General features: G+C 41.5%; 1 protein-coding gene across 2 annotated transcripts in view; it reads left to right on the top strand.

Moving 5' to 3' along the window:
• The window catches only part of LRRC28 (leucine rich repeat containing 28), a 162,975-nt gene that overhangs the window by 107,986 nt on the left and 30,447 nt on the right, over positions 1 to 24,542 (top strand). For both annotated transcript variants that reach the window (XM_039235064.1, XM_039235063.1), the window contains one exon: positions 14,222 to 14,324. In XM_039235064.1, the coding sequence (XP_039090995.1) occupies positions 14,222 to 14,324 (103 nt within the window). The remainder of the gene's footprint in view (positions 1 to 14,221; positions 14,325 to 24,542) is intronic.

The following is a 24,542-nucleotide window of genomic DNA, read 5'->3' as shown; positions in this document are numbered from 1 at the left end:
CACTCGGGTCAGCTGAGAGTAGAGCCTTGCCTCTGCCTTCGGTGAGGCTTCCTTTGTGAACTGGCTGATAAGGTGTCAGAGAGCATGAGAGGTGGGCAGGCTCTGCGGAGAGTCCCTCCCGACAGTTGAGGTGACCCCACTCTCAAGCCCGGGGCCACGGACAGCCCAGGAGCTGGAAGCAGTTGCACGTTCCTCTGGGAGCCATCCCGGATCCCCAGGCTCACGGCCCCAGCGAGTCACAGGCCTGTGGTAGGTTTGATTTTGCCATAGGAGGAGGCTGCACATCGTCCGCTCAGAAAGAAACAGGCTGCCTAAAGCAGTGCTCCACCCTGGTCTCAGACTGCTTCTCTGAGAACAGCGGAAGTAAGGATCAGGGAGCACGGGTGGCCTTTCTACCTTGTTATAGGAGGGTGAATCTTCATGAAGAAGTGGGTGAGACGACAAGAGAGCTGCACCAGTGTGAGACAGCAGAGAGGGCCTTGGGGGATTGGAGACAGGGTCATCTGTGAAGGTGAGGGTGTTGAATCTGACAGAAAAGTCAGTGCTCTTCTCCATCTTGGTTTTGGGTTTTGTCGGGGAGGGGGAGTTGTTTTCTGGTTTGTGTTTTAATACCATGAAGGTGGCTTTGGAAAGGGAAGTCTTTTGGAGAAAAATAATTAAAACCATAGCTGTCCTTGCATGGTGTTGGTGTGCTTGCAAGCTTTCTTTGAACTCATTCTTATACATCAAAGCTGTCTAGGGGCACCTGGGTGGCTCAGTCGGTTATGTGTCCACCTTAGGCTCAAGGTCATGATCTCGCAGTTCGTGAGTTCAGGCCTCACGTCAGGCTCTGTGTTGACAGCTCGGAGCCTGGAGCCTGCTTCGGATTCTGTGTCTCCCTCTGTCTCTGCCCCTCCTCCACTCATGCCGTGTGTGTCTCTCTCTCAGAGATAAATAAACATTAAAAAAAATTAAAACCAAAGCTGTCTAATGCTAAGAACCATCAAAGACAGAATTAGACAAAGCATGCAGCTGCTGGCACTGCGTTTCCTCAGAACGGAACTTTTCTTGCAGACTTAGCTAATAAGGATGCCTCTTTACAATAGTCAGGAGATACTGTGTAGACACACACACACACACACAAAGCTTTCAGGTATGTGTCTCCTATGTCTAAATGTGATTCAGCAAGCACAGTACAAGAACTTGAAGACTTAAGAAACGGGTGCTAGAATATCTCTGCCTGCGATTGGAAGTAGGAATCTTACTTTGGGGAGTTACTTACCGAGTTCAGTTGCTTTGCCAAAGAAGATTGACTTAGAAGAAAAGCAGTTTTTTATGGAGCCTCTTAAAAGAATGTCATATTTCAGCCTCTTCAAAAAGCAACTATAGAAGGTGTATGCCGGGGGCGCCTGGGTGGCTTAGTCAGTTAAGCATCCAACTTTCGCTTAGGTCATGATCTTGCGGTTCGTGGGTTCGAGCCCTGCATCGGGCTCTGTGCTGACTGCCAGCTCAGAGCCTGGAGCCTGTTTCAGAGTCTGTATCTCCCTCTCTCTCTGACCCTCCCCTGCTCACTCTGTCTGTCTGTCTGTCTCTCTCTCTCCTAGAAATAAATAAAAATATTAAAAAAAAAAAAAAAGAAGGTATATGCCGGATGATATAAGTAACTTGCAATGCTAGTAAACTATACCGCTCTTTGAGTACATTCTTTTTAAGATGAACAGATGCGTCAAGAAAGAAGTATGCTCCTATTCTAACCATACTGTGATAATGAGAATTGAGTGACAGATTAAGTCTACAAACAGAAGCTGTGTTCCACCACAGACAGTGGTGACTATCAGTGAGGAGGACAGGGAGATCAAAGCTATGATGTTCACTAGAGATAGTGAAGTGTGAATATTTGTTGATTTAATCTAGTTCTGTACACTAGCTAGCCCCTAGAGTTGTGACTCACCTTGGGCTTCTGAAGGTGTAGGAAAATACAAAAGAAAGGGTTCTCTTCCCCCTCCCAGCCCCCACCCTTTAGGCTTTTTTTTTTAACCAGGTGTACCCGGTTTCTCTTGCATAATGAATAAGCCTGATTATTCAGTAATGTTCACAGCTTATTTAATGATGAATAATAGATATAAGTACCATGAAGTTGCCCATGCACAAACTGGCTGTGGAAGGGCATCCTTTAGCAAGCCCCCAGGAACTGCTGTGTCATCTAAACTCAATGTCAGTCGCTCTGTAGTTTAAGAAAACAAGAGAACAAACTTGTACCCACCTTATCAGATGGAACTTTTGACTGTTTGAAAACAACCAGTGCATTAAAAAAAAATTTTTTTTTAATGTTTACTTACTTTTGAGAGAGAGAGACAGAGAGAGACGGAATGTGAGAAGGGGGAAGGGCAGAGAGAGAAGGAGACACAGAATCCGAAGCAGGCTCCAGGCTCCGCACTGTCAGCACAGAGCCCTGACACAGGGCTCAAACTCACAAACTGCAAGATCATGACCTGAGCTGAAGTCAAACACTTAACTGACTGAGCCAACCAGGCACCCCAACAACCAACGAATTCTTAACCAACAACATTTGGCAGATGACTCTCAGATTTATAGAACATTCTAGTACATAAACTACCATGGAGTGAACCCAAAGCTTAGTAGAGAATAACCTCCTACTAACAGGAAACTATGTGGGTTTCTAAACCAGTCCTAGAGCCATTCCTTCTAGGAGATTCTAGTAGCCCAGTGTTTATGTTCTCAGGAAGAGTTATTCCGTGTTCCATAGATGTGCTATGAGGGAGGCGACGGCTCCGTTACCACTGTGGAGTAATCAGTCATCGAGCTTGACTTTGATAAGGAGGTAAAAGTGGCCCTTTTACCACGTATCAGGAAATCGCTCCAGTTTTCTGTAGAAGTGGTAGTTGTTTTTTCCTTTATAGGAATTGGATATCTCGTATAGAAATAATGCCAAGTAGGGTGCCATTTTAGAAAGTAGCTTCTAGGCATTTTCAAAATTTAGGCTGAAATCCCTTCTCTCATTGCAAATGGCATATAAGGGACACAAATCTGTTAACTGCACTTGTTTTTCCCATCGGTTCTTGTGCTTGTTCGTTCTGTATCAGCTTAGTAAGTCAGCAAAAGAATTTTTCCTGTTTTTTAAGAAAATATTTTAGTCCCCACACAGTGAAACTACTCAGACTTCAAACCAATATGGAAACCTCTTAATAATTCTGTAATCTCAGACTTAGAGATGAATGTAAACTGTACTTTGCTGAACCATGAATGTATTTATTTGATCTACAGTTTGAAGAACTGCTGCCTTGAGGCCACTGTTTAATGGGAATTATTTGCAAAGTTTTGTAGCCTGAAATCAGTTTCACTGCTTAAGAAGTTTGTTCTGGTACAGACCAGTCCCGGAGGTTGGAGTTAGTCCTGTGTTTGAGTAGAAATTATGATGACTGCTTTCCAAGGAGAGACCCAACCATGCCACTAAGATCATGTGCTGTGGGGATTGTTGGGTGTGTCTCTAATCAAAAGCATAATGAAATAGGAGAAAAGAAGGGTTCAAAAACAAGGCTCAAAAACTAGTAATGGAAAAAAATGAGAGAGAATTATTCTGTCAATTAAAGTCCATGCAGACCTTGTTTCAGGAATGAAGTTAAGATAACTCTTATATTTCTTCAAGAAAGTGGATATTCAGTGTTCTTTTTTGAGCTCTGTCTTTTTGCAAGTATTGGTAACAAAAGTTATTTATTTATCTATGTGCTGCTTACTCATCTGAACCTTTTCCACTGTCTTAATGATACCTCTGCTTTGTTTTTCTTGTAGCACACTAGGCCTTTGCTCTTGCCTTAAGGTTTTCTTGAGCAAATATGATTATTGAATATGGCTTCTGCAGCATGGGCCAGACATTGACTGTACTGTGCTAATGTGTGAAGAGAAAAGTTTGCCTAGTGTAGGTGAGCTTTAAATGAACAAATGCATGTTTAAAAGAAAAAAAGAGTGGCTGCTCATTCTTGAAAAGATACAGATGTGACAGTTTTATAATAATCTGTACAATCCAAAGCAGTCTACAGGTTCCGAACAATTCCTACCAAAATTCCAGTGGCAGTTTTCACAGGACTAGAAAAAATAATCCTAAAATTTGTATGGAACCACAAAAGACCCCAAATAGCCAAAGCAATTCATGAGAAAGGAGAACAATGTGGGAAGTACCATTTCAAACTATATTACAAAGCTATAGTCGTCAAAACAGTAGAGCACTGGCATAAAAAAAAGACCCAGAGATCAATGGAACAGAATAGGGAGACCAGAAATAAACCCACACTTACATGGTTAATTAAACTCCAACAAAGTGGGCAAGAATATCCAATTGGGAAAAGACAGTCTCTTCAAGAAATGGTGCTGGGAAAACTGGACAGCAACATGCAAAGGAATGAAACTGGGCCACTTAATTACACCATGTATGCAAATAAACTCAGAATGTATTAAAGACTTAGATACAAGACCTAAAAGCATAAAACTCCTAGAAGGAACCACAGGCAGTTAACCTCTTTGACATCAGTCTTAGTGATATTTTTTTGGATCTGTCTCCTCAGGCGAGGGGAACAAGAGCAAAAATAAATGGGGTCATATCAAACTAAAAAGCCTTGGCACAGTGAAGGAAACCATCAACAAAATGAAAAGGCAACCTACTGAATGAGAGAAATCTTTGCAAATTACCTATCTGATAAGGGGTTAACATCCAAATTTATAAAGAACTCATAAAACTCCGTATCAAAAAAATAAACTAATGGATTAAAAAATGGACAGAGGACCTGAATAGACATTTTTCCACAGAAGACATCCAGATGGGCAACAGGCACATGAAAAGATGCTCAACATCACTAATCAGCAGGGAAATACAAATCAAAACTACAATTTGATAGATCACCTCGCACCTGTCAGAATGGCTACTGCCAAAAAGACAAGAAATAACAAATATTGGTGAGGATATAAAAAAAGGGAACCCTATGCACTGTGGTGAGAAAGTAAATTGGTGCAGCCACTCTGGCTGCCCCAGTATGGCAGCTCCTTCAAAAAATGAAAAGTAGAACTATTTTACAACCCACCAGTTCCACTTCCAGGTATTTATCCAGTGAAACAAAAACACTGATTCAAAAAGACACATGTACCTTTAAAAAGACATATGTCCTCTTATATTCATTGCAGCATTATTTATAATAGCTAATGATCCATCTAAATGTCCACTGATAGATGAATGGATAAGGAAGATGTAGTATGTAAATACATATGTAGTATGTAAAGTATGGAATATTAGTCATAAAAAATGAAATCTTGCTATTTACGAACAATGTGGAAGGACCCTGAAGGCATTATGGGAAGTGAAATAAATCAGAGAAAGACAAATAGTAAATGACTTCACTTATAAGTGGAATCTAAAAAACAAAACAAACTAACCATCTAATAATGTTTGAACCATGAGTTTTGTTCATAAATACAGGGAACAGATAGCTGCAGAGAATAAACTGATGGTAGCCAGAGTCGAGAGGGTGGAAGGTTGGACAAAAGGGAATTAAGAGGTATGGACAGTCTTCTAGTCCTAAAACAAATGACACACAGTAATGTAATGTACAGTATAGGGAATATAGTAAAAAGTTACAGGTGTGAAATTTAGAAAAACAGTAGTAGGAAGGCTAGATCTTTGAGCAGAATCTTTGTCAGCAAAGTTTTTGTTAATTTGGTTTTAGAACTCGGAGTTTTTAAAATAGTGACAAGAATGCATTACTAAGAAAAGCTGGAAGATGTTGTCAGTGGCCTCTAAAGCAAAAATCTGGAGCTTCTATCAGTCATAGCTTTCAATAAAGTTCTTCAATTTTGGGGGGCAGAAAAAACTAGGTATAAGTCCAGCTGGGCAACAGCTCAGGATGAGATAACAGAGTGAAGACACTGTGCTCTCCACGCTGGCTGCCATGGCGATGGGAGACATGCTGCTGTGGGTGCCCGCGTGGCTCAGTCGGTTGAGTGTCTGACTTCACCTCAGGTCATGGCTTCACAGTTCGTGAGTTTGAGCCCCGCATGAGGCTTGCTCCTGCCAGCACAGAGCCTGCTTTGGATCCTCTGTCCACTCTCCCCCCTCTCTCTGCCCCTTCCCTGCTCACGCGTGCTTGCTTGCTCTCTTTCTCTCAAAAATAAACAAACATTAAAAAACATAAAAAGACACGCTGTTGTAATTCCTGAGTCTCCTGGACAGTCAGCATGAAGTCTCCTCCTCTGGGATCTTCTCTGAGAGAATTCTTGGCATTTCTTGAAATTACTGCTGTAAATCTGTAAGTCAGAACTACCCTGCCAGTTATCAGGTCTTTTAAAGGAAGCAAAGAGATACCTTGTTCATCATGAGTTTCCTTGGCAGTGTCTTGACCTCACACCTGGCTGCCTGGGCACAGTGCCCATCTTCCGGCACCTACAGCCCCCAGGCAGCTTGCTAGGTAGTATCACCTCCTGCATTATGTGGGAGCTCCCTGCTTATATGGAAATAATGTGTTTGGGGAGGCTGTCTAACTGATACCATGGTGGACCAGGCCAGCACGCTTTTAAATTCCACCTCTGCCATTTAAGTGCTGTGTGATCTCGGGCTTAGAAGGGCTGTTCGATTTGTCTGACTCTCAGGAACAGGGCAGAATTAATACCAACTTCGTGGGACTATTGTGGGTATTAAATAAGACCTATTTAAAACACCTCTGTCACTCATAAATACACCCTCAGCACGCAGTCGATGTGACTATTTATATTGTTTCACTAGACGGTTCGAGAGGTTGAACTGTCGGTGTCTTCACTTTTGTCCCCCAACCATCTAGCACAGTGTCTAGCTCATTGCTCGTAATAATTCTTTGTCACCTGAACTATGCAATACAAACAGAGATGCTGAAGGGGGAAAAAAAAGAGAAATAGAGATTCTGGTGCTTGAATATTTAAGCCAAGAGCAAAGGAAGCCTTCAGTCATTCAAATTCATTAAAATCAATTTATTTTATTTTAACAGTTGATGATCTGTGTATAAAGCATCTTCTTATAATTCACTGTGAAATCTTACTTTGTACAAGTTGAATAGATCAGAAAGAATTGGTTATGTAAAAGATTTAGTGGAATAGTGTGCATATATTTACAGAAACTAACACTGTCAACTGTACTTTAATAATAAAAAGAAAACTAACACTTCAAAAAGTCATTCTTCTAAAAAAGCGATTGGAAAGTTCTCTTTATAAAAGGCATCATGTAGGTAAATTCTAAATTTGTTCTAGAGGTGATTTGGGAATACACTGTAAATTACCCTGAATTCGTTGTGAAGAAACCCACATTTTATAATTACATTAAAGTGTAATTATGACTAATCACATCTCTGACTGACGGAACTATGAAAATTGGTGGGACGTGGATAGAATATTCCAAACAACCCGTGTAGATCTGTTGCTTTGATGTTGTAGTTTCTGTTGCCCCATGCTTTTGTGGAAGAGGATACATCCCTCACCTTTTGATAAAATAAATGAGTTTCATACCGGTAAGTGTGCAGTAAACAGATCCTATTCAGTTCTGGCCCATGCTGTCATTCTGTGCTTGCTTTTTACAGTATGGTTAAAAGAGCAGTAACCTACATACACGGGTTTTTCTTCCATCTTCAGCCATGTGGACAGCATATGCCAGAGCCTTGAAGTTAAAAGAAAAAAAAAAAAGAATTGGAGTTTGTGCAGGACTGCTAGCTTTTGCTAATTTCCAAGTAACAATACTTTGATCTGTGCATCTGGAAGAAAAGGGGAAACATTTTGGACAGTACAGCATTTTTAAAAGCCACATGAAAAAGTTCTTTGTTGCTTTAGCATATATGCATATGGACAACTTCCTTACTTTATAAGGTTGATGGACTGGGCCTTTTTTTGCACAGGATCTTTAAAAAATATTATTACCTGGTATATTTATTGCTAGGTATCAGTATATTAAAATTAACAGAAGGAAGAAAAACCAGCTCATTAGCTAGTACGTGGTCTCTTCCAAAGTCATTGAGTGAAGATTTTTCTCTTTAAAGAACAGAAGAACTATTTCAAAGCTTTTTCAGCAGAAACCACTTACATTTCAGCCTCATTAGGATAAAAAATGCTGTTCCATTGTGCTTGGGGTTTCGCCAGCGGAAGGGTTTCTGGCCGAGAGCATGTTCCTCGTGAGGCTGTCACAGCTCTGCCCGTGCAGCCCGTGACCTTGTGGGCCAGGTGTCTAGGTGTCTCAGCCTCACCAGTAGGCTGTGCTGGGTCAGCTAAAGCAAGAGTGGCCTGCTTCTCTTTATAATCTCTGACTCCGTTTTGTGATCCTCCGTTTATATTCAGAGGAGAGAAGTAAGAGATGAAGATGTATGGAGAACCGGTTGTTAGGCAGGGGGTCAAGCTTGGTGCTGTATAAGCCTGTGAGATATGATAGATATCATTGGCTCCATTTTGCAGAGGAGGGAACACGCAGGGAGCGTTTCATTTCTCCTAGTGCCCAGAAGCAGTTGGAAAGTAGAAAGCCAGGATTCGGACTCCATTCCTACTCCATAGCCCACGGCGTCCTGTGATTTCAGTACTGCTCTCTCTTACTGTCTACGATATGGAAAGTTCAAGTGTCTATATCAAGTGTTCCTGTCCATGCAGTATTCTGCTGATCGCTGTGGGATGGGTTTGAACGCTGCTGATTCACGTTTTCTTTGAGCTTCGGTGGAAACCGGTTCGTTCTATTACGGGGCAGATATAAAAAAAATTACATTCCCCAAAGTGGTCAGGAGATACAAAAAGACTTCTCTGGAATATTGAAAATCCAACATAAGATCTGAACCAAAAATCGGGGCATGTGGGTGGTTCAGTCGGTTAAGTGTCCAACTTCGGCTCAGGTCATGATCTCACGGTCTGTGAATTTGAGCCCCACATTGGACTCTGTGCTGACAGCCCAGAGCTTGGAGCCTGCTTCAGATTCTGTCTCCTTCTCTCTCTGTCCCACCCCCACTCATACTCTGTCTCTCTCCCTCAATAAAATAAATAATAAACATTAAAAAAAAAAAATCTGAACCAAATAGCATTTTTAAATCATTGACTCTTCATATTTTCCCCTATAAAACTAGGATAGGGAAGAAGAGGAAGCCATGTAAGAAGCAGCAAGTATCAGCTTTTATTTAACTCTGTATTATGATCTTTGCATGGAGCCTCATTTAATTTTTGCACAAGCTCTTTTGGGTGTATTAGAGGGAGAGAGGTGCTTCCACTGTCGTGTCCCATTTTGTGTCCTTGACTCGGGATGAATCACTGCCTCTAGAGGCTTTTGCCTCCCAACTCTTTTCTGTGCAATTAAACCATAGAAAAGTGTTCATGCCTTTTGCTGCATGCCAAGGAGAACTCTGTCTTAATTGGCCTTCTGCTGCAGGGCCACACTTCCAAATATGTCACCTACTAATAATGAGAATAATAATAACTGCCATATATTGGAAAAGGTGTATGCCAAAGATTCTGCTTGATAATTTAGAAACTTCATTAGTAATTCTCACCAAACTTAAGAGCCAGCCTGATGGTTCCCTTCACATGGTTGGGACAGTACTCAGTATTCTGACCCAAGTTGTCTGACTATAAGACCACATTCTCACTCCATGAATTAGTATCTTATACTCTTTCCCGATGCAGAAGCTCAAGTAAATCATCTTTCTTTGAATCCCATAGGGGCTCTGAAACCAGGGATTTTTGCATTTTATCAGTGTTGTTTCATTTCTAAAAAAAATTCTAGAGTTTTCTATATGCCTTTAAAGTTTACAGGTGTCTGTTTGTGATGACAGGAGATTTGTAGGCATGTCAGAGAAGTAGTAAGGAAATCTAGAATAAGAATTCTTTGAGTAATGCCTAGGCCTTTTTCATTGCAAGTGGATTCTGGTATTTCTATCTGTATTTTTCCCATCTATGTTCTTTAAATGTATAGCTTTTTTTTTTTTTTTTTTTTACCACTATATATGTATGTACATGTTTACTACAGTAGCAGGACACATTGCTTTGGCAAGTATATATACTTAGGCTTAAAAAAAATTGTGTAGTGGTTTAAATTTCACAGGTGACTTCCACTATCAGTTGTCATAACAACTTGGTAAGGCTGAGGGTCTGGGCACCACTGTGCCATCGAACGTATTGCACACTTGCAGCCCTGCTCACACGGCTAATGAATGAAAGAACAGATACATGAGATATGAGCAGACAATTCACACCAAAAAAGTAAAAATGGCCCAGGGGCGCCTGGGTGGCTTAGTCGGTTAAGCATCCGACTTTCGCTTAGGTCATGATCTTGCGGTGCGTGGGTTTGAGCCCCGCGTCGGGCTCTGTGCTGTCTGCCAGCTCAGAGCCTGGAACCTATTTCAGAGTCTGTGTCTCCTTCTCTCTCTGACCCTCCCCTGCTCACGCTGTCTCTCTCTCTCTCTCTCCTAGAAATAAATAAAAATATTTAAAAAAAAAAAAAGTAAAAATGGCCCTCAGACATATTTGAAAATGTTCACACTCATAATTAAAGAAATGCAAATGAAAACAATGCCAGGATATCATTTCTCCCCTATCAGAACGACACAAATTTTTAAAGAGGATAACATGTTTTAAAAGTTGGCAAGATTATGAGAAAGGCAACGCCTTCATATGTTGCTGGAGAGAATGCAAATTGGTAGAACCCTCTGGAGGGAAGTATCAAGAATCGACCCATCTTTTGACACAGATGGAGATGTACACATGGATTTGCATACATCCATATGTTTTATAGGTCTGTCCCTGAAGAGATCCTAGAAGCAGTGATACCCCCACAGGAATGAGCACGCATGGACCAGATCTTGGTTTATAAACACTACACCCCAGTAAAAGGAATGGAGGCTCCTTGGAGAAGTAGTTGATTTCAGGGCTAGAGGAGGGAAAATACAAGCTGAGCTTAGACACCTTGTGCCAGAAAGTAAGGAAGCGCTCAAAAAAGGAAGAAAACTTGGGGTACCTGGTGACTCAGTCAGTTAAGCAGCCAACTTCGCTTAGGTCATGATCTCGCGGTTCATGGGTTTGAGCCCCACATCAGGCTCTGTGCTGACAGCTCAGAGCCTGGAACCTGCTTCGGATTTTCTCTCTCTCTCTCTCTCTCTCTCTTTCTCTCTTTCTCTGCCCCTCCCCTGCTCACTCTCTCCCTGTCTCTCAAAAAAAAAATGAATAAATGTTAAAAAATTTTTAAAAAAGGATCAAAGCTTGTTAGAGAACCTAAGAGCCAAACTTAAACTGCTCTTAATTGCCAAAACTGGAACATTTTGACCAATACAATAAATCATAATTGTATTGGGGTTTTAGTCCTTATGATAAAATAAATATCCATGAATCCATGTGGATATAAAATCAAGCAACTAGGGGCACCTGGGTGACTCAGTCTGGTTAAAACCCTTGGTTTTGGCTCAGATCATGATCTCACAGCTTTGTAAGGTCAAGCCCCACATTGAGCTCTGTGCTGGTAATGCAGAGCCTGCTTGGGATTCTCTCTCTCTGCCCCTCCTCCACTTGTGCTATTTCTGCCTCCCTCTAAATAAATACATAAAGAAGGAAAGCCTCTTCCTTACTGAATTGCACTTAATAAATGTAGACAGAAAGATGGTATAGCATTAGATACATACCGTGCAATAATTACTGCAAACCAAGATCCATTGTTGGATGCTAAAATTAATATGCAAGACTTTGAGGAGGAACAGGACATTTACATATCCTTGGGGTTGTAGTAATCTGAAGACTTGACCTGTGGCTTGGAGGGGCTGCTTCCAAGATGGCTTACTCACATGGCTATTGGCCATGGGCCCCATTTCTTCTCCAGAAATCTGCTGGAGGGCTCTTCTGACCAGGAAGTTGTCTTCCTCCAGAAGGAGTGATCCAAAGCAGAGAGCAAAGAGGAAGCCGCAGTGCCTTTTGTGGCTTACTGTCTGAAGTCACATGCCATGTCTGCCTTTTCTTTTTGTTAGATGTCGTTAAGCCACCACACTGGGGAAGGACGTCTCTAGCCAGCAGCCCGGAAATTCTTTTTTTCTCCCTGAGAGTTGCCACTTCCCCTTATGTGCACTCCCAGCACTCCCAGCTTTGCTTCCTCTTTTTGTGTCTTGCTCTAGTGCTAGTCCTGGACGGGATTTTCAGGATTATGATATAGGACTAGCAGTGGGAAGGAGGAGGGAGGACCTTCCTCACCCTATGCCACAAGGAACCCTTCTTACCTCAGTCTTCTGTCACTCTTCCCACCATCTGTAACAGAGTGTCCAGAACCCAGCAGTGAATCCATAAGACTTCTACAAACCACTGTCTCGAGCGGTGACTGAACTCTAAGGCAGTTCTCATTTTTTCTGTCCGTCTTCATCTGTTGCTTCGCATCCTCACCTCTCTCCCCAGGGCCAACCACAGTGCTGACAAGGCCCTTAACGGGTAAATGGGTTTTCTTTTGAAATATAAATATACTTAAGAATGCCCTGATTTAGCTGTCTGGGCCCCCCAGTCTTTCCCAAACTGCAGGACAAGGGGGAAGAGATGTCCTTCAGCCTGCTGCCTGTTTGCACAAGCAGAGCTCCAGAGAAGTGTTCAAAAATGATGTTCTTGCTTCAGGGAGGAGAGGGTTAGAAGGCTGCTGAGGACTCTGTTCCGTGACAGTGAAGACAAAGAGCCCCACCCAGTGAGTGCTAGGAGTGGAAAGGAAGCCTGGGCGAATACTCTTGGGCACACAGTAGGCAGGAACAGATGACCGCAACACTTGAAAGTGTCTCTGCTGCCTGTGGCAACCAGAGGTCACCTTCGGTAACTCTGCCTCGTCTCTTCACTGAGTATCCCCCTCCAGTCTTGGCTCCCCCATTGCCCAGCTGTTTCTGGAAAACATCTGGATTCTGTCTCTGGCACACCTGTTCTGTTGCAAACCCCTCTTTTTGGACCCCCCCTTCCCCATTCCTGGTACGTACTGTAAGATAACAAAAATTCAACCGAGCAAGTTTGAAGATCTAATTGGCTTGATTAAGTGATAATGGGGCAGTATCCCGGCTCTGTCAAGCTGTAGAAAAGGAAAAATCTTTAAAGGCAGAGAGGGAGCCATAAAAAGGAAATTATTAGGAAAGAATGAATTGTTTCAGGCAAGGTTGCCCCGCTAAGGGGAACGGATGGGGTCTATCAGTAAATTTCCTAGTGCTGACCAGGAAGTTCCATGTTGACTGGTTAAAGGGTACATTCCGGGGTGGGGGCGGGGCCGGGGGGAGGGTTTGAAACTGCAGTTAGGTTAGGTATTAAGCCCCTGTTTGGTGACGTTGCTGAGCATAAGTGACTCCATTCTGGGCCTGTGGTTTTCTTTTCAACAAGGCCCATTCCAGTCCTTACTGGCCCGTCCACCTTGCCTTCACCTCACTAGGGGACTGAGGTTTAGGGTTCCCTTTGCTTCTTACTCTCGCTGCAGCCTTGGACATTTGTTCCATCCCAGCGCTGGCCTAGCTCCAGAGACTTCCACCCGCCAGGGCCTGATCCCCTCGAGCGCCCCCTCCACCCCCCCCCCCCCCCGCCGCTCCTCTCTGCTGGGGTGGGGGGTGGTGCACACTGGTTAAGACAGGGGTGGAACTAAGCTGGTCTAGGCTGATCTGCCAAACTTCTCATTGGAGGAAAATGAAACTGAATGAAGACCTACAACAAACATTATTCTTAAATTAAAATTGTTTTAAAAAGTCATAGAAGTTCTGTGTAGGAAGGAAATTTAATAATATCCTGTTCCCAGCTACCTCATTTTACAGTTCAAGAAATTAAGGTTCAGGTGAGTTAAGTAATTTTTCTACAGTCACGTTTTCTTTCTTTCTTTTTTTTTTTTAAATGTTTATTTGATAAAGAGAGAGTGTGAGCCAGGGTAGAGGAGAGAATGAGAGAGAGGGGGAGACAGAGGATCCAAAGCAGTCCCTGCGCTGACAGCAGCAAGCCCGATACATGAACCATGGGATCATGACCGGAGCCAAAGTCAGACACTCAACCGACTGAGCCACCCAGGTGCCCCATATGGTCATGTTTTCTGATGCACAGTAATCTACTATGAGCTGACTTGGTTTCACGCGCAGAGTTCAATTAAATCTATAATAGTTTGTCTTCCAGAATAGAAATTTTGAATTGTTCTGATATCATGGATTACATTTTACATTTCACACTCTGCTGGTACATAGTTATGGGAATTATAGTACTTCTCTTTCTAATCCAGATTTAGGTCGATCTCGAGAACTACAGTACGTGTATGTGGATAACAACATTCACCTGAAAGGCTTGCCATCCTATCTGTACAATAAAGTCGTCGGGTGCAGTGGGTAAGGCTGACTTTGTATTTTATACTGTAGCTAAACCTTTTTCCATGCTCCTTTCTATTTCATTTTTTGGTCCCAATGTAATTTAGAAATAGGTGAGCTTTTGATAATCATGTTCCATTCTGTCTTTCGCCTTAATATGCTTAACCAAATACCTTTAGAAACTAAGAATATTGGGCAAGCAATTTGCAGTATTATGCTTCGAGTTCAGGTAGTCATAAGCAAGTTGTTTATTATTTTCCAGTCAAAAACGAATCCATGAATACTACTATACACTCAGTAGTATCAGTCACTGAAACTGGAGGAATCAGCATGAACTTAAATGCTTCCGCACTCCACCCAATGACAGTTTTCCTCCAGGAATAGCCCTAGTATCTAGAACTTGACCATTTCAAAATATTTAGAATGCAACATTTGAAATAGTTCCTTAGTACGAATCAGGATTCTGGCAACCAAAACAGATGTTTCAGTTCAAGGGAATTGATAGGCTTTTATTTTCAGAGCAGCAATAATCTTTCCTTCTCAGTCAGGCTTTTAGAAAAGCAGTTTCAGCTTTTTATTTTCTTTTATTTTGTTTTGGTTATTTTTGAGAGAGAGACAAGAGTGTGAGTGAGGGGGTGGCAGAGAGAGAGAGGGAAACACAGAATCTGAAGCAGGCTCGAAGCTCTGAGCTGTTGAGCTCTGAGCCCCAACGTGGGGCTTGAACTCATGAGCCGTGAGATCATGACCTGAACCAAAGTTGGACGCTTAACCAACTGAGCCACCCGGGCGCCCCTCAGCTTCCTCTTCTATAACAGTGGGACAGAACCACCTTAAAATGTTTCCCAGAGTGGTATGGGATTAATACAGGACAACTCTGCTACCAGAACCTGCTTTTAACTGGCCTCCCTTTCCTCACATAAACAGCCCAAGAATACTGGGGAGATCTTCGAGGCTACTTAGCCCGCATATTTGACTCTGTCCTTGTAATCCTGACACCTGCGTAACCTGGCTCATGCTGTATGTAGTTCTGGCAAGAGAGATGTCAGCAAGCTTGTACACAGAGAACAGCCACTCCCCTGGTGGCCCAGCTCCAGACAACGGGCACTGAGCAGTGGTGCCTCCAGAGAGAGCATTCTTAGGAATAACAGCCTTCCCTTAGGAAAAACTATGCAATTGTTATCTTGGAAGAGCCTTCAATGATGCTTCGAAGTGCGCACGTAGGCTGATGAAATACCAGCCCAGAGGTGTATTTCAGAACCTTCTGTGAAGCAGAGATAATAGAATGAGTGGTGGAGTTTTTAGCTCGGTGATTTTTCGACAGCTGATTATGTGACAGCTGCGATGCTACTCAGTCATTAATCTTAATGAGTTCTTAAAGGATCTGTAATAGAGCCTAATTCTTCCAAGTGGTGAGTAAAATGCCCTCGCTCACCAAGATACGTGGAGTGATGCAAGCAGCCTCCAAGGCTGAAGGCCATTTTTCCCACACCTAAGCCTTCAGAGACTGCATGGAAGTCTCTACCACAATTAAGGAGACTGGCCATCACAGCTTCCTTGCATCCACTGCTCTTTGCTAGTTTCATAGAAAAGTATGGTGTTTATTTTGTCTGGGTCTTTCTTACTGTTACTATAGGAGTAAATGTCTAGTTCTTCTGTATTTTACCCACAAAGAGAAGTCCCTCCCATTAGAATTTTTGAGAATGGTAATTGGCACATTTGCTTACTTGGGAGAACTTAATGGTAAAAGTGATCCTATACCAGTTATTTTTTCACTTGTCTGATCATATATGGAAAAGAAAACCGAGCTACTGCTTTGCTTTTTCTTATGTAAAAACAGCTGGATTTGGGTGCAGGTTGGCTAAATGACTTGATTAAATGGTTTGTTAATATAACCACTTAAGGTAACAGAATTATTTATATGAGAAATGCATTCTGAGTTCCGAGTTAAACCAGCAGTCTAAAGAAGTAGACTTTGTATTACAGTCTATTTTTATGTAGTGGCTGCTCCCCACCTAATAACAAGCAATATTAGATGCCTGACCTGCACTTTGGGGCAAGCACAAAGCAGTGTAGTTACAGATAAAAGTACCAAGGAGACGGAGTTAGCAGTTTGGTTCTGACAAAGTAATTGTTTATGAAAACAAAAGCATTAATATTCCTTTTTAGTTTTAGAGGAACATAACAGAATCCAGCATCGTCACAGTATAACTTTCACAGTGTCCAGGACACAACCCCAAATTACATAGGAATACTTATGGAAAGTGCAACCTGTTCCCAAGGGAAAAGACAGCAGAGACCAACCTGCTGAGAGGACCCAGAATGTTTGACCGATGAGGGTTTTAAAACAGCTATTCTCAATGAAGTAAAGAAAAATAAGTTTGCACTGAATAAAAGACCAGGGGGGGAAAAAGAAACGATAGGAAAGAAACAAAAGGAAATTCTAGAGTTGAAATACAATATCTGAAATAAAAACTTGACTTGATGGGCTTAAGAGCAGAATGAGTGTAACAGGAAAAGCCAGTGAGCTGGGAGGTAGAGCAATAGAAATGATTCAGTGTTAAGAGTAGAGAAAAAAGATTGAAAACAAAAATGAACACACAGCATCAGGGATCTGCCAGACAATGTAGAAAGGCCTGATAGAGGTATAATTGGTGTCCCAGAAGGAACAGATTTTTCCTAATTTTTCTCTTAACTAAGAGAAATGCCACAAAAATATTTGAAGAAATAACACCTGAAAACTTCCCAAATGTAATGAAAGACCTAAGTTTACATTTTCGAGGAGTTCAGCGAACCCTAAGCAGCATAAATTATGAAAAAAACAATGCCTCAGCAAAGCTCCTGAAAAGCAAAGATACGATGATACAACACCTCACGCCTGTCAGAATGGCTAAAACTAACAACACAAGAAACAATAGGTGTTGGCAAGGATGTGGAGAAAGGGGAGCTCTCTACTATTAGTGGGAATATAAACTGGTGCAGCCAATCTGGAGAACAGTATGGAGGTTCATCAAGAAACTAAAAATAAGGGGCGCCTGGGTGGCTCAATCAGTTGGGTGTCCAACTTTGACTCAACTCATGATCTCATAGTTCGTGGGTTTTAGCCCTTTGTGGGGCTCAGTGCTGATACTGCGGAACCTGGAGCTTGCTTCAAATTCTGTGTCCCCCTTTCTCTCTGACCCTCCCCTGCTCACACTATCTCTCTCTCAAAAATAATTAAACATTAAAAAAAAGAAACTAAAAATAGAACTACCCTATAATCCAGCAGTTGCACTGTTGGGTATTTATACAAAGGATACAAAAATACAGATTTGAAGGGGTACATGTACCCCACTGTTTATAGCAGCATTATCAACAATAGCCAAACTATGGAGAGAGCCCAAATATCCATTGACTAATGAATGTATAAAGAAGATGTGGTGTGTATATATATATGTGTGTGTGTGTATATATATACACATATATATACACACAATGGAATATTACTCAGCCATCAAAAAGAATTAAATCTTGCCATTTGTAATGAGGTGAATCAAGCTAGAATGTATTAGGCTAAGTGAAATAAGTCAGAGAAGACAAATTGCTAAGTGAAATAAAGAAAGACAAGAGCTAGAATATTATGCTAAGTGAAATAAGTCAGAGATGAATAGATTTCACTCACATGTGGAATTTAAGAAATGAAACAGATGAACACATGGAAAGGGGATGGGAAGAGAGGAGAGAAGGAAACAAACCACAAGCAACTCTTAATGATAGAGAACAAACTGAAGGTTGATAAAAGTGGGGGATGGGCTAGATGGGGGATGGATACTAAGGAGGGCACTTGTTATAATGAGCACTGGGTGTTGTATGTAAGTGATGAATCACTGAATTCTCCTCCTGAATCCAATATTGCACTGTATGTTAACTAACTAACATTTAAATTAAAAAAAATCAAAGATAAAAAAATCTTGAAAGCAACCAGAGAAAAATGACAAATTACTTACAAAGGAATCATTCAAAGACTGTGACCTTCTCATCAGAAACTGTGAAGGCCAGGAAACAGTGGAATGGCATTTTTCTTTTCTTTTTCTTTTTTTAATTTTTACGTTTATTTATTTTTGAGAGAGGGAGAGACAGAGTGCAAGTAGGAGAGAGCAGAGAGAGAGAGGGAGACACAGAATCCGAAGCAGGCTTCAGGCTCTTTACTATCAGCACAGAGCCCAATGTGGGGCTCAAACCCATGAACTTCAAGATCATGACCTGAGCTGAAGTCAGACACTCAACTTACTGAGTCACTTGAACAACATTTTTAAAGCGCTAAACAAAACAAAACAAAAACAGTCAACCTAGCAGCTAGCACGAAAATACTTTTCAAGAATAAAAGCATAATAAATGCATTCCCAGACCAAACAAAGCTAAGCTTTAAATGAGGTGCTGCCAAGATGGCAGACTCTTTATCCAGACCAAGGCCCATCTTCTCTGGGTGGCATAGTGTCTTTCTCCTTATCCACTTCTCCTTTCCTTTTACTATAATTTAAGCTGAAAAAAAACATATTTTTTGCTGAAAAGGAGGGTAAATCTAGTAGCTGTTCCCATAATAATGAACATATGAATGATATCATATACTATCTGAGGAATTCCAAGATTGTCATTTGGGTGCTTTTGGTAAGAGAATTTAATTTTTTAACATGTTAAGTGAAGTGGTAAGTGTGACAGTGCACACGAGTTAATGTGCTAAATTACATACATGTTCTGGAACATAATCTTGGTGGCACAAAGATGTCACTATTCATGTGACCTTATTTAGGGTTAAATGTCGAATGGCAGCTCTGAAAACATTGAGTTGAAAGAAAATTGTGTGACAATTGCTGTCAACTATCTGTATAATCAAGCCAAAAGTACTAACATTTGTGACAGATTTTAACTCATTTTTATAACTCACTTAATGATTCAGATACACAATTTTTTTTGGTAACCACCTTGGTGTTTCATCTAAAGTGATAAAAACTACTGAGTTGGAAATCCAAGATACCAAGGCTTCATAATTGCCAGCTAATACTTATTTCATTGTAAACTGAGGCACGTATAGGGCTTCCATTCCCCCCTCACTAGCATTTCATTTCATAATTACTCCTTTTTTTTTTTTTTTAAGTTTACTTATTTTGTGAGAAAAAGAGCAGGGAAGGGGCAGAGAGAGAGAAGGTGAGAGAGAATCTCAAGCATGCTCTGCACTGTCAGTGCAGAGCTGGACACGGGGCTCAGTCCTACAAATTGTGAGATCATGACCTGAGCCCAAACCAAGAGTTGGACACTCAATGGACTGAGCCACCCAGGTGCCACCATAATCCCTTCTTATTGAGATGCACGATAATAGCTTTCAAGGCAGATACCTTTCCAACCTGCTCTCCCCCTTGCCATTCTCTTCCATGGGCCAGATCCTTAGCTGGTGGGAACTATTTGTTTAACCCTGTGTGCCCCGCATGTTCACAGAACTGAATCCCTATTCCCTTTCTCCGGAATATCATCATGCTGATATTAATTTGTAACAGTAGATTCCTTCACGACAACATCCAGACTGGTGTTTGACCAAATGTCTGGGTACTGTGACCTAGGCAGATTGACCAGAAATTTTATCATCATACCGTGTGTTGTATACTACCAAAAGAATCACTTATTATAAGAGTAGAAAACAAGAACATTGCTTTACCTCTTTTGTGTGCCCAGGAGGTGTGCTTGCGAGTTTATCTGCATATTGCACATAATCTTCCCAGCATCCCTTGTGATGTTTCCTCCACTTTAGAAAGGAAGAAACTAGACCTCAGAGAGATTGATTAATTGTCCCAGGTCACAAAGCCGGGTGGTATAGAGTTATCGTCTGCTTCATTATCCATACTCTTAACCTCTGCGCTATGCAGACTGCCTCTGTCTGTCGTCTGGCATCACCTCTGTATGTTTAAGCCCCTCTGCTAGCTCCTCGAGAGCAGAGACAGAAAATACGTTTCTCGCTAGTGCATCATTTCATGTAATAGGGGTGGAGGATATTTCATCTCCGATTAGATCAAGGGAGGTTGGCCATGTTCAGCAGAAAGGTCCCCTAACTCATGTAAACTCATCCCTTACAGCTTGCATTCTTTTTTTTTTAAAAAAGTACTTTGTTTTTTTATTTACTTAGAGAAAGAGAGAGAGAATGCATGTGTGCATCAGTGAGGGAGGCAGAGAATCCCAAGCAGTCTCTGCACTGTCAGCACAAAGCACAATACTGGGCTCGATCTCATGAACCTGTGACATCATGACCTGAGCCAAAATCAAGAGTTGGATACTTAACCGACTGAGCCACCCAGGGTCCCGCCCCTGCCTGCATTCTTCATAACTGCAGCTTTCCTCCAGCATGAAGCAGAGAAGGCATTTAATGGATGCATCATAAAATGAATTTAATTAGCTCTTTGTATCCAGTGGTGAAGAGTAGGAACTTCTGCTAAAAGAATTGTCAGAGGGAAATTAGACCCCATATAAAATGAGGATCCACTTCCTCATTAATGCGAGCCTTTTCAGCAGATTCAGTCAGATGCCTGCCTTTTTAATTAGGGAGATGAGGAAAGCATTAGGAAAAATCTGGCCTTCAGTTTTCTACACCTCTATTTGTTACTTTATATTGTTAATTCTTTGGGCAGTGTTCACATACAGTTCATGCACAGTCATGTTAAGAAGCAGCAGCTGTTAAGGCAATAAGAGTATGAAGTAAATATTCACAAATGACTTGCTCAGTTTTTATTCTGTGTTTGCATTGTTTTATGGTTCTGCCCAGGACTCTCATACTACAGTGTGGCTATAAAGTTTGGAAACAAATCATATTATTTTACCTTGTATATTAGGGTTCCCCACAGCAACAGAACCAATAGGAAGTGTGGGGGTTGAGGGGGAGAGGGAGATGGATTTATTTTGAGGAATTGGCTCTCATGATCATTGAGGCTGGCAAGTCAGAAAGCTGCAGGGCTGGCTGGACACCCAGGGAAGAGTTGATATGACAGCTTGAGTCTGAAGGCAGTCTGGAAGGGGACCTCAGTCTTTTCTCTTAAGGCCTTCAGCTGATTAGATAAGGCCCACCCACACCATGGAAGGTAATCAGCTTTATTCAGAGTCTACCAATTTAAATGTTCATCTCATCCAAGTAATACCTTCACAGAAACATCTGGTCTAGTGTCAGACCAAATATCTGGCGACCATGGCCAAACCACCTTAATACAAAACATTTCATCATCATGCCACACGTATTTAAAAAACATTTAACCACATGCCATTTTATCAAAAGAATCATTTATTGTACATTTGCCTATGCTTCTAGACTTAGTGTCCATGCTGCATAATAGCATTTTGGATATGGTCCTCTCATCTTAATTTTCTTTGTATCAGGAAAGAAGCAATAATTATAAAGTAAACTTTAGATTCGTGTCCTCAGCTTCACAGAATGGTTCATCAGGGTACGATCTTTCTAATCCACAAAATACTCCTACCAACCCGCAGATGTGCTGCCTCAGACTCTGGTGCTTACGTGATCACATGGGGTGAACAGAGGTTTTTGAAAGCCAGAAGGATAAAGGCAAAGTAAACATCAAAGGCAAATATCGTGAAAATTTACATATAAATTCTGACGTTATTTGATAGGCGAGTGTGTAACTGGTGTGCACGAGGGCATCCGTACCAGCGGCAACATTATTGACAGTATTGAAGTATTTCCACCCAAGTTGGTGAACAGCTATTGGGCAAAGTCCCCTGGGCTCCCCAGCTGCCAGGTCCACCTCTCCCGAGATCTCATAATCACAACAAAAGGCTAGTGACTGATGGAGCGCAGGGCTCCAGGACCATGCTTCAGCAGAGTGAGACCATTTGGGGTTTGTTTGTTTCAATAAGGCATAATTTACATACATTTGGGGTTTGTTTCAATAAGGCATAATTTACATACAGTAACAGTCACATTTTGTAGTGTACATTTCTGTGAATTTTGACAAAGACATATAGTCATAAAGCCACAACTATAATCAAGGTACAGAACAGTTCATTTGCCCCAAAAATGTCCTCCGTGTCCCTTTGAAATGGACCTCTTCCCGCCCACTCCCGCCCCTGGAAACCATGGTCTGTCTTGTGTCCCTCTACTGTATGCTTTCCAGAATGTCATGTAAACAGAATACAAGCTTTTATAAACATTCATATTTGGGGTTTTGTGCGAACATAAATTTTCGTTTCGCTTGGGTAGGATACCTAAGAATGTATTTGCTGGGTCATATGGTTAAGTGCATGGTTAACTTTATAAAAAACTGAACTGTTTTCCAGCATGGCTCTGCCATTTTGTACTTCTGTGAGCAACTTAGGAGGCTCCTTGTCAGTTTTTCTTTTTCTTTCAGACGTCCTAGTAAGTGAGTAATGATAGCTCGTTTTAATGTGTATTTCCGCAGTGACTACTGAGGGCGAACATCTTTTCATGTGCTTATTTCCGCTCATGTATCTTCTTTGGTAAAGCGTGTTCCAGTCTTTCACTCATTTTTTAAAAATTTGATTGTTTTAAATTATTGACTTTCTTGAGAGTTCTTTATATATTCTGAATACATGTCTTTCATCAAATAAGTGATTTGCGCATATTTCCTTCCAGTCTGTGGCTTGTCTGTTGTTTTAACAGAATTAACCGGTATACGCTGTAGCACCTCATAGTACCCACCCTACCCCAACACACACACAACTCAAGATACATTTAATTTAATCCATAAATAAGACCTTTTCCAAAATCCTGTTTGACAGATTATTGTCATTTTCCTGTATAATCATTTCCCTAAATGTGGCCATCCTGCTGGGTAACCTAATACCGATATTTGTAATGCTTCTTAGGTTGCTAGCACATCTCCTGGCCCTTAGACTTGTGATGGACCCTGGTAAGCACCCCTACATTCGTTTCCTGGCACCATGTGGGTGGCTCAGTATTCTTTTTCCCATTTCATTTTTATGTTTTCTCTTTTAGACTTTTTTACCTATGTGTGATTGACTCAAAACAACTGATCTGTATTTGGTACTGTTTAGCTATGAGTATTAAACCTTGAACACGTTAGATGAATTAACAGCAGAAGAACACCTATAATACAGTTATAGAATGTGTGATAGGGGCGCCTGGGTGGCTTAGTCGGTTAAGCGTCCGACTTTCGCTTAGGTCATGATCTCGCGGTTCGTGGGTTCGAGCCCCGCGTCGGGCTCTGTGCTGACTGCCAGCTCAGAGCCTGGAACCTGTTTCAGTCTGTGACTCCCTCTCTCTCTGACCCTCCCCTGCTCACGCTGTCTCTTTCTCTCTCTCTCCTAGAAATAAATAAAACATTAAAAAAAAAAATTAAAAAAAATGTGTGGTAAAAGCTTCAGACATTGTGGTAGATCATTGACAGGAGAGGATATCAGAGAAGACTTTATTATAAAGGAATTAGATTTGGGATGATGAATAAGATTTGTATTTGTGGAGGGCCAGGATGTGGAAATTTTCAGGCCCCGTTTGGCCTGTAGGCAAGAGTGGCCATGGTGCACTTTTAATAAAGGCAGCGTTGCCTAAAGTAAGTCGTATGATTCAGAATCCACAAGAAAATGCTAAGGCCACACTTATCCATAGTCACGTTTCCGCTTAAGTTCTCTTCCTTTTGCATCAACTAATGCAAGAGGGTCATTTCTTAAAATGTGGCCAGAAGGCTTCCATATTTTAACCTGCACATCAGTGTAAATTTCATTACTGTACCAAAAGAACATTACCAATAATTTTGAAGTCCCCTGTGGGCCCCTCTGTGACTGTATGCTCTTCTGCAAAGTTAGTCACCACTCTGGATTTTATATTTATCATTCATTTATGCTCAGTTATGATTTTGATCTATGTAAATACCTCCCCATGTAGTATATTGTCAAGTTTTATATCTTGATGTAAATGGATCATGCTGTATGAATGCTTCTATGACCCGCTTTTTTTAATGTAACATTTTGTTCTTCTTCTCCAGCTTCTTCCCTGTTTTTCTTCTCCCCTTTGGAGAAAGACTTTTTGAAAGACATGTCTGTACTTACTGTCACCACTTCCTTCCATTCCCTCATCACCCACACAGTTAGGCTTTGATAATTCAACTCTACACCAAAACCGCCATCTCTGATGTCACCAGTGACTCCCACATTGCCAAATTCACTTCTCAGTTCTAATCTTTCTTGACCTGTCCAACACTTGATCTTTTTCTCTTTCCTGAAACACCCTCC

This window comes from Hyaena hyaena, unplaced genomic scaffold (genome assembly GCF_003009895.1).
Source record: "Hyaena hyaena isolate Hyena2069 unplaced genomic scaffold, ASM300989v1 scaffold_95, whole genome shotgun sequence".
Lineage (NCBI taxonomy): Eukaryota > Metazoa > Chordata > Mammalia > Carnivora > Hyaenidae > Hyaena > Hyaena hyaena.
The sequence above is the reverse complement of the archived record's forward strand: the minus strand, read 5'-3'. Positions and strand labels throughout refer to the sequence as shown.